The sequence below is a fragment of the Argentina anserina genome, chromosome 5 (genome assembly GCF_933775445.1).
Source record: "Argentina anserina chromosome 5, drPotAnse1.1, whole genome shotgun sequence".
Classification (NCBI taxonomy): domain Eukaryota; kingdom Viridiplantae; phylum Streptophyta; class Magnoliopsida; order Rosales; family Rosaceae; genus Argentina; species Argentina anserina.
The window spans coordinates 22,404,631-22,416,738 of NC_065876.1; the positions used below are offsets into that span (position 1 = coordinate 22,404,631).

Sequence of the window (12,108 nt, forward strand, 5' to 3'; positions counted from 1 at the left end):
AACTCTCAATTAGAGGAACCAAACAGATCTCAGATCATGCATCCTTCTCTAATTTAAACGAGGTTAGAATTTCGAATCCAACAGATTTTGCTCGACCAGAAATTTGAATATCAACTAGGAGAAGAGATCACTGAGGTTAAATGCTAAATTAAGAATAAAGAACGTGAAAAGCTACTAAGCTAGCATGGATATGGATCATTTGAGTCTCAACTCCCACCAATTTGTGGCCGGCAGGCTTAAAGAACATCCAGTTTCAAAGGTTCCTGCGCCTGTGGCGGGGTGTTAGGACTACACTCCCTCTCAACAGCAACAGGGTGTTATCAACTCATTTACGTAGACTCTTGGCTTAGCAAATACAAAAAGCAAAGATTTGACTGCCACACATATTTCGGGCGAGTAGAGTTAAGATCTTTGGTTCCTTGAACATAGTGCAACTGCCAAATGAAATCCTAGTCCTTGACCACAGAAGATAACCACAAGTGGTGGAAGGCTTTTATATCTTTACTAAGTATACTTCGATTGATCATATTAACACTAATCCGATAGCCTGGATTTTGTTTTTTTTTAAAATTATTTTAAATATACATATCGATATATACTTCCGCAATTTGTACTTTCGGACTAAATCGAATGATACAAATAAAGAGATTATACCATTACCTACTGTGAGTAACAGCTGCATTTCTTCTGTACATGCGACACAATTACAGTCACATCATCCAGCTTTCCACCGGTATATCCAACATACCCAGATGTCTCAACTGCATCTGCGAAGGGGCTTCTTCTAGTAGTAGATTGCCCCACCTCTTGTGCGCTAGTGGCCAAGAACTTAGCAATATCCTGAAAGAAATGCACATAGGGATAAAATAAAAGTATATGCATATCAGAAACCATCATTAGTTACCGTACCATACAGCTATCTGGTTCCTTAGTAAGTAGTCTTTATATCTAAAGTTGGAGTTATAAGCCTCTAAAAAATCTCTGTTTGACAACATTATCTGGTGGAAAATTATCAAGAGTACCACAGTATTTTGCCGATGAAAGCATAATATTTGGTACTACAGTACCAGAAACATTGAGAGCAGAAATGGAACGATGACCACAATCACTCCGAATGCTTCTTTTAATTGTCTACAATCAAACACATGCATGACAAACTTTTCTCTTTTACTTGTTTTTCAAAAATATAGGAAGAACAGACAGAACACACACACACACACAGGCAACTGTTGAGACTACTCACCTTAAGTTTCATTCTGCTTTGAAGTGACTTGATTACAATTGAAGTGATCTCTTGCTCATACAAGTTGTCAAAAAGGCCATCCGTTGCAGTAACAATGACATCTCCCTCATCCAAATCTATACTGTATCTCTGTTAACAAGGACATTTGTTAGAATGATCCCTCTCAGACTCACCAACTACTAGCAATGTGAGACTAAGACAGCCAACAAATACATACTGCTTCTCATAATGCATTTCTAGGAATAAGGGCGGTAAAATTTATAATCTCTTATGAGTAGACGAGTAGTACAATTATATTCAGCTAACATGCTAAAACTATTTGGGCATAAAATCCATCAGATAACATACCTCTATTAGTTCTTTGGGATCAACTCCTCTTACAATTTGTAATGGAAAATTGAAGCCATGAATCAATGGAGATGATCTCTTAAAAACGGCACCATTTCTGATTATGATAAACCCCGAGTTCCCAATGTTTGCCACGTGGAAGGCCTACCATATCAATTTTCCAAATGAGTACAGTATACACCCTTGAAATCAAACTCACTGAAGGAACACATTTTAAGGTTGCCGATTGGTTTCATTGATTCAAATTCAATTACACGCTATACATTATATGGGAATCAGTTTAGGCCATTCTGCAGAAGGCAATAAAGCTGTAGTATCAGAAAGTATCTAAATTGTTGCATAATCACAGCAGTAGCAAGGTACGCTTATAATCACAACAATTACAGCTACATGCCTATATCAGTCCATTCAATGGACTAGATTCTATAATTGATTCTCTTTAACAATATCTTATCCTCCAAAGCAATCCACAACAGATATCCCTCATTATGATATGCCTAGGGCCATTGGAGAAACTCTTTAACACACGTATTTGGGTCTCTCTTTTTCTTTAGAATTTCGCCTACTGATTTTCATAGTCAAACCTTCTTAGGCCTGGTAGATGTGCTTTGGAGCACCTCTTACAACCACTGGTATAAAAACCATTTACTCTATTAATCGCGACTTATTTACTATACTATTCAAGGTTCTCAATTTCCTGCTTGTCCATTATGAGATTTTCCTTGTTAACCCTTCTAGTCCCTCTAATATTGATATTTCTTCCATACTCTGTTTATTAAAGACCTGGAAACAATTAAGGGAAAGTTTATACCTGACCATCAAAGTAAGCGACTAAAGCTGTAGATGAACCAGGAGAATTTGTTTGGGCAGCACCTCTAACAAGGACGTCTTCTGGTCTCCTCAATGGTATACCTTTACAATCAGATAAAAACTTTTCACAGTTCTCCATGAGTTCATGGGCATAGAGCCCCCGATTAATCCCTGTGAAGATTGCGGGAGAAGAACATAAATTGTTAACAAACATGGTGGCAGCTCAGTAAAAACTATTGCAATCAGAAGGGAACACAATGCATTTTTGCATAGTGAAGAATTCTGGTCAATGAGAAGTCCCCAACATATAGTAGCTTTTAAAAAGAATAAGCTAGTTAGTAGTTGACAAGCAAAAAGAAGAGCTATTACAAAACAGTACACAGATCAAGGTAACTTTGCCGTTGACGCACGTGAAGATAAGTATTACATATATTATATATGTATACCCACAAGATCATTTCCATAACTAGAACAAAGTATTAGTCTCCGTCTGAAAACATTTAATTATATGTTTAAAAAAATATGGGACCTAATGCTCCTAGAAAACTAGCACAGTTTTGGTGGTAAGGCAATACTAAAGCAGTTTACAAGTCATGGGTATGATAAGGGAGATGAGTGTTTATTGGTTGGATAAAAAACTACTTTATTCCATTAGATGTATAGATATAATTCCAGGGCATATTGTTGTTGAGCCCTTTGAAACTCAAAGTTTAGTAATTTCCTAGCTCTCCAACTGGCGCTAATACAGTGGTTTTTATTATTAATTTTTGTATCATGAGTGTGGCGTAAAAGACGTGGTCCATAGAAGTCAAGACATGGGGAATCTTATGCTCCCACTCCTAATATATGCAAGAACTGAGCAAACGAAATATTGATGGCATTCCATTGTCTAGGGGTAAATGTTACAGTGGTTCAATTGCAAGGATTATTACAGTACTATGACACAGTTATGGAGCCTTGAGTAGGGAAACCCCCAGACCAGGTCATCACATAGTCGGTCAGCGAGGCAAGTAAAATTTAACTATCATACACATTGATTATATGGAGAAGAACTAGCAAGTTTCTACAATCAAACTCGGATGTGGGTAACCATGCTAGCTGAGGAGTTTCATACGTAGAAACACCATCATATACAAATTACACCTTTGTCATGCGTATAAGATTAAACTAGTTCCCCATGTACTAAGTATTATAATTTGATACATTGTGAGGCTACGACCAGATGTCAAAAATGGACAGTCTTGGTGACTAATTACATTGTTTGATAAGAGAAAAAAATGATTTAAAGAGCAGACAGAGAGAGACACTGCCTGCATTTACAACATTTTTACTTAATACAATCGTGAATTAAGATCAATACACCATGTTTTGTAAAGTATCTGATCTGACAGTTCAAATATAGGCATAAAGTGATTGAACATGTGAACCTATGTTGACGCTCAAGTCTATGACACAAATATGAGATATCATGAATGCTAAAGCTAGGTATTGAGGACCATATAATGTTTTAAAAGGCCACCATCTACGAACTAAATTTCATAAAGTAAATAGAGGAGTATCTAATATGCAATGCATTAGAATGTTCAAATAGAGTTTAAAAAATGTTCATAAAGTAAACAAGACAAAAAAAAATGAAATAAACTGAATGCAGAAATTATAGATCATGAAAGTGATACCTTCCAGTGACCATTGACTAACTCCATCAGCCACACCTAGCCAGTTTCTGAAAGAAACAAAGTAAGCATCCTCCCCCACCTGTCAATGCCTGGCATTATTAATTATTGAATCACTTACTGTTACTACATCAAGAACAGGTTACCTCTGTGTGTATGTGTGTATAACCTCCAGAAAAATAGCAAGGACAAAGATCAATAAGGAAAACCCATAAATCAGGCTTGGACGTGTCTATGGACCTCTGTCTGAGTGAGTGTTAAATGGAACTTAATTAAAAAACATTGCTTCCTAAAATTGTAGCATTAGATTTATTTATGGCAAATGTGTTCAAAAAGATCAATAATAATTTCCAGTCCACATTTTCGAAGTAACCCTTCCATATACAGTTTCGCATATAAAAGCAGATCTTACATGCATGACATGTAGCCCAGTAATTAGAAAGGGCATCAGAATAATTGTATTGATAATTCATCAAAGCTATTTTGGGCGAAAATCCGAAACTTTGAGCATTTTAAACAATCAAGAACATTTAGATCCTAAACAAAAAAGTATGTCCAGCTATGTAGTCAACATAATGTACCATTCTTATTGCCCAAAACTGTAACATGTGCGTGCATCTATGTTGCACGGACACGGCAAAGAGTGGAGTGTCGGCGTGTCCGACACGCCGATACGATACGCCTTTTTCTCGTATCGGACACGCCATGTGGCGTATCAGAAAATTTGACTTTTCGACACGTTGACTACAAGCCACAACAGGTCCTCCGATCTCCGATCTCATGCGTCAGCGGTTCTGCTGCCACGCCGAGGCTCCTGGTTCTTCTTCTAGCCGGCCACAACGCAAGAGAAGCTCCACAAAGTTGCCGGAGCTCGGGAAATCGGTGATGGGTCCCCACTGCCTCAAACTTGGACTTTCCGGAATCGAGCTGAACGTCGCTTCTGCGAGTATGCTTAGAGAGAGGGGAGAGAGGCGGTCGTTGTGGTGGTGGTTTTGTGGCGAGGCGTCGCCGGACGGCGGCGGGGCGACCTGGAGAAGGTGGCACTGTGTTACTCTGTTTTGTAAGTTGTAACAGAGGAGAGAGAAAGAGAATGCCGAGGGAGAGAGAAGAGGAGAGGAGAGGAGAGGTGATGGTGTGTGGGTTAGGTGTAGGGTTTTTGGGTCTTTATAGGTTGATCTAATGGCTGAGATAAGATGAAGGAAATGAACGGATGAGATTTAAAAATGGAAATAAAAATTTCAAAGAAGTATTTTTAAACATTTCCAAAATACAAAAACTTCTAAAGTTCGTAAAAAAATAAACTGAGCGTCAGAAAATTATTCCGCGAATACTCTCGCGCTCGTGGTGATATGTAGTTTATTACAAAAATATTAAACTATAAATTCGACATTTCAGAAAAATATTGGTTAACGGATTCTATTTGTTGAAAAATTAAAAAAATAGTCTAGGGGCTCACAACGACGCCTCTACCTATTAACAGCTCTATTTGGATTTTTGTAATTGGTGAGAGGATTATGTATATATAGGGGTAAATGACCATCTCAAGTTGTTGGATATAAATAGGCTATATGCATTTTTGTGTTTTATTGGCCATATGCACTTTTCTATTTGAGGTCTTGAAACGAGAATATGTTTTATTGGCTAAATGCACATTTGTTACTTGATTATTTAATATTTTTTCTTAAAATTATTGTGTAATGGATGAATTGTACAACTTAAAAATGATATTATTAATTTATTTTAAGTATTAAAAATATATATATATATTTATTTATTATTTTGCCGTATCGGAGCCGTGTCGGATGATAAGTTTTTGAGATTTGCCGTGTCGCCGTGTCGCACCGTGTCGTGTCGCCGTATCCGTGTCCGTGTCCATGCAACATAGGCGTGCATCAATAAATAAAGACTTATAGCTCACAAGCTAGAGGTACCTTTGAGGGATGCGGTAATGATGCAGCACCAGTCGATAATAGAAGTAATGGTGCAGAGATTTCCTCCCTGTGTACATGTAATGAACCAACATAAGGAAAGAATGGCTAGATTAACTGTACCGTAGTAATTCTCTTTTTTTCCAAATATATAGATAAATAAAAAAGTGACTTTCGTATCCAAAGGTCTAGCCTCTAGGAATTTTTAAATGGTAATGTCACATATATATATATATATATAATGTCAACACCAAAATATTCTATAACCCCTAAGTCCATTGTAAACCAACACCAAAACATCTGTTGTTCCTCAACAGTGTGTTGACCTTCTTTGAAGCATATTATTACTGTAAAAAGTTTCAGCTAAAAGACAAATAAGGTGAAGAATTTTTTTAAAAATTCTTTAGAACAAATCATGATAAAGAGTGATACTATAAAAACTAACTTAGAAAAAAAAAAGAATAAAAAAAAGAAGCATCGAAAACGATTCCTATAAGAACTTAAGAAGTGCAATGAAATTAGGGGATGCTCCAAACTTTTTTTTTTTTAAGCTTTAACAAAACAAAGACAAAAGGAAGAGGAAGAAATTTGTCATTTAAAATAGTTCAAAGAGGAAGTTACTTGGTAAAGGAACTTTAAAAGGAGACGAACACCAAACTCAAGGAAAAAAGAATATGAAAGGAGCATTAATAAAGGAGATTGGTATGACAGATCAACACCCTGCACAAAAAAAAAAAATCTTCAACTGGAACTTATAATGCAGGTGCACCTATAACAGTAGCACTGCTTCAACACCCTAAAGTGATCTCTAGTGGCCTTTCATTGGTGAACATCACACAATAATATTTTCATAAGAAATTTTCAGTGGAGCAGAATAACTAAAATTGAAATTATGATATAGGAAAGAATTAAAAGAAAAACTAGCATACCCTTCCATGGCTTCACCTGTCTGCAATTCCACTACCATAGGAGTTGATGCTCCCAAACCATTTCTTCTATGTGCTCTACCCTCTGTAACTTCATCTTCTGATTCTTTTGAAGAGATATCCTCAGTATGTTCCACTGTGTGCAACTCTACTGTCCTGGAAGTTGCGGCATTTATTCTATCTAGTTTGCGCTCAGCAAACTTATCTTCTGACTTAGTGGGAGCATACCTCTTGGCGCTTTCAACTGTATCCAATTCCACTGTTCCAGGATGTGATGCTCTTGAAACATCTCTTTGTTCTTGACCCTCTGTGGATTTATCTTCTGACTTTCTTATAGGATACTCCTTAGCACCTTCGACTGAATGTAATTCCACAATCCTAGGATTCAATTCTACTGAAGCTTCTCTTGTTTGTGCTTTATCATTTGCAAATTTATTCACCGAATTCAAGGAAGCATTCTCCTCACCCACTTCAACATTTTGCAGTTCCTCTGTTTTATCAATTAATGCTTCTGATAAATCTCTTTGATCGGCTTTCCCCTCTGTAAATTCATGATCCCCAATCAAATCAGCCTCTGTCATTAAAGAGAGTTTTGATTCTTCTGACTTTGTGGAGTGATATCCCTCAGAGCCATCAACAGAATGCAATTCAATTGTCCTAGTAGTTGACGCTGCAGTGACATGTGTTTTATCTTCTTTTCCCTGTGTCGATTCGTTTTCTGACTTTGTAGAAGAATACCCCTGAGAGCCTTCAACTGTATGCAATTCCACTGGCATAGGAGTTGATGCTCTTGTTACATGTGTTCTCTTATGTTCTTTGTCCTCAGTAATTTCATCTTCTGATCTTGTAGATGGATACCCTTTAGAGCTTTCAGATGTATCCAATTCCACAGGCGTATCAACTCCTGTGACGTCATCTCCTTTATCCTCTGTTAATTCACCTTCTAACTTTGTAGAGGGATAGCCATCAGAACCTTCATATCCATGCAATTCCAAAAGCATAGGAATTGATGCTCCTATGACATCTGTTCTATCTTCTTTACCCCCAGTCAATTCATCTTCTGACTTTGTAGAAGGATACTCCTCAGAGACTTCAGATGTATGCATTTCCACCGGCATAGGAGTTGATGTTCCTGTGAAATCTATTCTATGTACTTCGCCCTCTATCAATCCATCTACTGAAACTGTAGAAAGATACCCCTCTGAGCGTTCAAGTGTCTGGACTTCCAATTTCCTAGTATCTGATACTCCTGAAACAATCTCACTATGAGACTCACCCTCTGTTAAGACATTTTGAGAATTTGTGGAAGGGGAGCTGCCACCTAACTATGCAAAACATAAAACAAAGGTGTTTAAGGTTCTTAAATTTGAAAGAGAAGAGTGGAGTTTGTATGTAAAAGCAACCAGCCATTATCATTTTGTCACCTAGTTATTCAGGTCAAACTGAAAAGGCCAACTATATGCCTAACCTGATGCTGACTTGACAAAAAGTTAGCGCTAAATTGAGCATATTTATAATTCTGAAGCCATAAAAATACGGTAATTTTCAATCTCAAAATAGAAAGGAATACGATGGAAGCAGTTCCCCATATGATGATCTGAATGAGATATTTGCGATTTTACAATGAGATATTCTCTGCAAAACGCCTAATCAAACAGACCTGAAGTCCTTTCGCAGTTAGCACACTACGCATCATGGAACCCAAAACAGAACACTACCAGAGAAAAAAATGCTCTACTTACTAACAATTAAACTATGAGTTGGGGAAATGTATACACCTAATACTCTATTACCTAGTCCACCATTTCTGCTACTTCAACATTCGTCAAGCTTTTAAATGATAAACTCCTATTGTACTAAGGAAGCTTGCAAATTAAGAGCAGCACAAACTACCTAACACTGATTGAACACTGAAAAATAACGAATTGCGAGACAGCTCAAGTAAAGCCCAAAAATTCATCAACTGAAGTAAAAATTGAGTCAAAAGAGCCAACACTCACCACTACTGTAGTCAAATCAAGGACGGCATTCTTCTCCTCCGGTGAACTCGCCGGAGAAGCATCAACTTCCGATCCTTCCACATTGCTCTCCCCATCCAATCCTCCACTCAATTCCGCCTCCGCACGCTTTCTAACCTCATCATCAAAAGCAGCCTTCTCGCTCTCGTCGCCGAATCGGAAGACGACGCTGCCGTCCGAGCACTCTGAACCACAAAACAGCAAATCAAATCGGAAGCCAGATCTCAATCTCTAGAATTCATAATTGTGAAAATCACACTCACCGGTAGTGGAAATGAGTTGGAATTGTGACGATGACGAAGAATGGGGAAGAAGCGTCGTCGTTTCAGGGCGAGGCTTGGGGAATCGAAGCGGAGAGCGGGGTCTGGGGTTGTTGTGAAGGAAAGGTCGGGAGGTTGAAGATGGAACGTGAGAGAAGGAAGAGAAAGTGAAGCAGTGAGTTTTGAGGAGGCAGAGAAATGGATCACCCATTTTTGGGGAGGTTGTGTTTAATTATAGAAGACGTGCGTTTATTTTATAAAAGCATTTTTTCTCTTTTTATGTATTGGTTTTGTGGCGATTTGAGAGAGAGAAGTGAGGCATGAGAGTGAGATACATATGGATGTGGATGTTGCTCCATCGGTGGTTCACATAAAATCCCCATACTCAGTCGCCTACCTTGGAAAAAAAAAACAGCTATTACATTGGACAAAAACCGCACTTCTTGGCAGGCCGACTTTGTAGTCATTTTCTGTCTCCATACTTGCTCGATCGATTCTGGGAAGACTTTAAATGGAATTAAAACTTGACATAAAGACTCAAGATGCACCAAGCCCTTGCCTTTATGTTTGATGGTCAAATAGCTTCGTTCAAGCTCATCTTTCTCCTTAGTAATTCACCAAAGTGCCTAAGAAAATAAGGAAGTTTTTTTTTAGTGGAATTAATTAACTTTATTTTGGCATTAAGCCACGCACGACCACAAGAATTAAATATAAGAGATAACATGTCACCTCTCATACAAGCTAACCTAAGAAAACAAATAAATGCACAAAAACGTGTTAATTATACAAACTAAAGTCTGAAATGAAAACGGAAAAACAATAAAGTAAAAAACTAAAACATAGTAACTCCCTCTCATCTACTCTAACGATTTTAAACACTAACACATCGAGCCCAGGACATTAATTTACGTACTTTCCATGTTAGTAAAATTGAAAGAACAAACACGAATGAGGATCTTTCCTAATGTAGCTAGAAATCTACTCGCCCTCCACCTCCGCTTGGAGGCCGTCAACATTGTCAATGGGGTTGAGTGCATCAGATTTGGGTCCAACAACTCAGCCCCACACCTGAGCCTTCTCGAGGCCAGCCCCAGGCCCAGACACATGAACCCAAACCCAGAACATGATGCGCAATCTCCTCCGCCTCTTCTTGTCGATGACGTGCACCATCCATGCCTATGGAGCCCAAGTTCCATTCCGATGAGACATACCGCGCTCCGACTACCTAACCATGAGCATCGCCGGTTTCGCCTCCACCAGGTCCAAGCCCTCTTTGATCATGGTTGACATATCCCCTGTCAACCAAGCTAATGTGACCCACTCTAGCATCGGCGCTGCTTCAATTGCAATCACAGAGGAGATTAGAAGACCTATCCCAACGCAGATCACCAAGCCATTATTCAACATCGCGGCCATAGCCTCCACATCTAAAGACCTACCATGCCAGAGCTTGTAGAACCTCTCGACAGAGATCTCAGTGCTATTGCTCGAGAAAACATTGTCCCTCAAAGAACGAGCCGCCGTAGACTTGCCTTTGTTTGGTCAGGGATGCAAAAAGCCCACCGCCACTGTTGCGAAACCTAGGTTTTGCCTCGCAGAGACCTTTCGTATACATCGGAGCATCTCTTTTTTTCTTCTAAGAAAATAAGGAAGTTAAAACTGACTTGTAAAGGAAAATAGCTAAGTCAAATTAAAAGATAAAGTATTAAAACGTCGCATTTTATGCTCTTATCAGTAATTGGACTAAATCAGTAAGAGCAACGTGTGTTTTAGAACGGACTATCTGACATATATGGTTCTTTTTAGTTCCTACATATAATTCTCACAAATACTTTTCATCCACAAAGAATATTGTCATTTGCTAAACTGTTTTTCCATAACTCAGCTGCTTATTTACTACAGTCCAATATTTGAATTCAAATAATGGATCTTATTTATTGAATTGTCTCAAGGCTGGCGTATACAAGTGTGTTCTTATACTCAAATTATACTTTTATATATTTGAACTGCAGTTAGAGCATTACCATTTTCAAATGCTCTCAAGTCCTATAAGCTGCAATGCTTACAAACTGCACTAGTAAAATCTCTGGGTAAGTAACAGGGCCGGCTCTTAACATGTGCAAGAGGAGCACACGCACAGGCCCCCCAAATTTTAATACATTATTAATTATGTGAAATAATCATGTGTAACAACACCTTGAATGGTTCAATTAACAAATTGATGCGATTGGCTAGATGTCTCCTTCCCCTAGTGCAAGGGTTTGACTCACATTACATGTGGTGTTACTTCATATTATATTTATTTATTTATTTTATTCTTTTAGGCCTTATTTCCTTTCTCATTTTTTTCTTTAGTTTGTAGATATTAGATATTTTTGTGACTTTGTTCGACTATGCCTTTTCATCTTTCTTTTTTGTATTTCCTTAATCATTTTTTCTTGATTTATTGGGTAAATATACTACTTATTCTTGATTTTTTCCATATTTTTTCGTCTATTTATTTTTTAATAATATTTTGTTAAAAAGAAAAGGCCATTGTTTTATATATAAAAACCATTGTTGTTAAAGTCTAAATTTATATGGTTAGGCTCAAATTAAATAAAACATAATAAAAAAGTTGTATCAATTTGATTGTATGCAACTTAACTTTGCAATAATATTTCCAATTAAATTTTTTAATAATATATTTAGGTATATATTTATATAAGACCTTTCGAAAAATTAGGGTCCCGGTTTCAATTCTCGCACAACGCCTCCTAATACTTTGAGACGGCTCTGGTAAGTAACATATGTTGAGCATTCTGGCAGAAGGAGAAATTTGATTATCTGCCTGCTGTAGTCAACTCTTGACTCCAAACCTAGTAGGTTTAAGCTTATACTTTTCACATCTAACAGTTAGAAA

The 12,108-nt window shown here is 37.7% G+C and overlaps 1 protein-coding gene across 1 annotated transcript; it reads right to left on the minus strand.

Moving 5' to 3' along the window:
- Positions 1-499: 499 nt before the first annotated feature.
- LOC126793495 (probable protein phosphatase 2C 62) lies at positions 500-9,479 on the minus strand. Its single transcript, XM_050520033.1, is given in 10 exon segments — positions 500-840; positions 1,244-1,372; positions 1,592-1,735; positions 2,403-2,572; positions 4,078-4,153; positions 4,155-4,166; positions 6,006-6,072; positions 6,932-8,253; positions 8,929-9,131; positions 9,210-9,479. Coding segments are annotated over 10 exon segments (2,511 nt in total). The 5' UTR covers positions 9,418-9,479; the 3' UTR covers positions 500-660.
- Between the last annotated feature and the right edge of the window lie 2,629 nt (positions 9,480-12,108).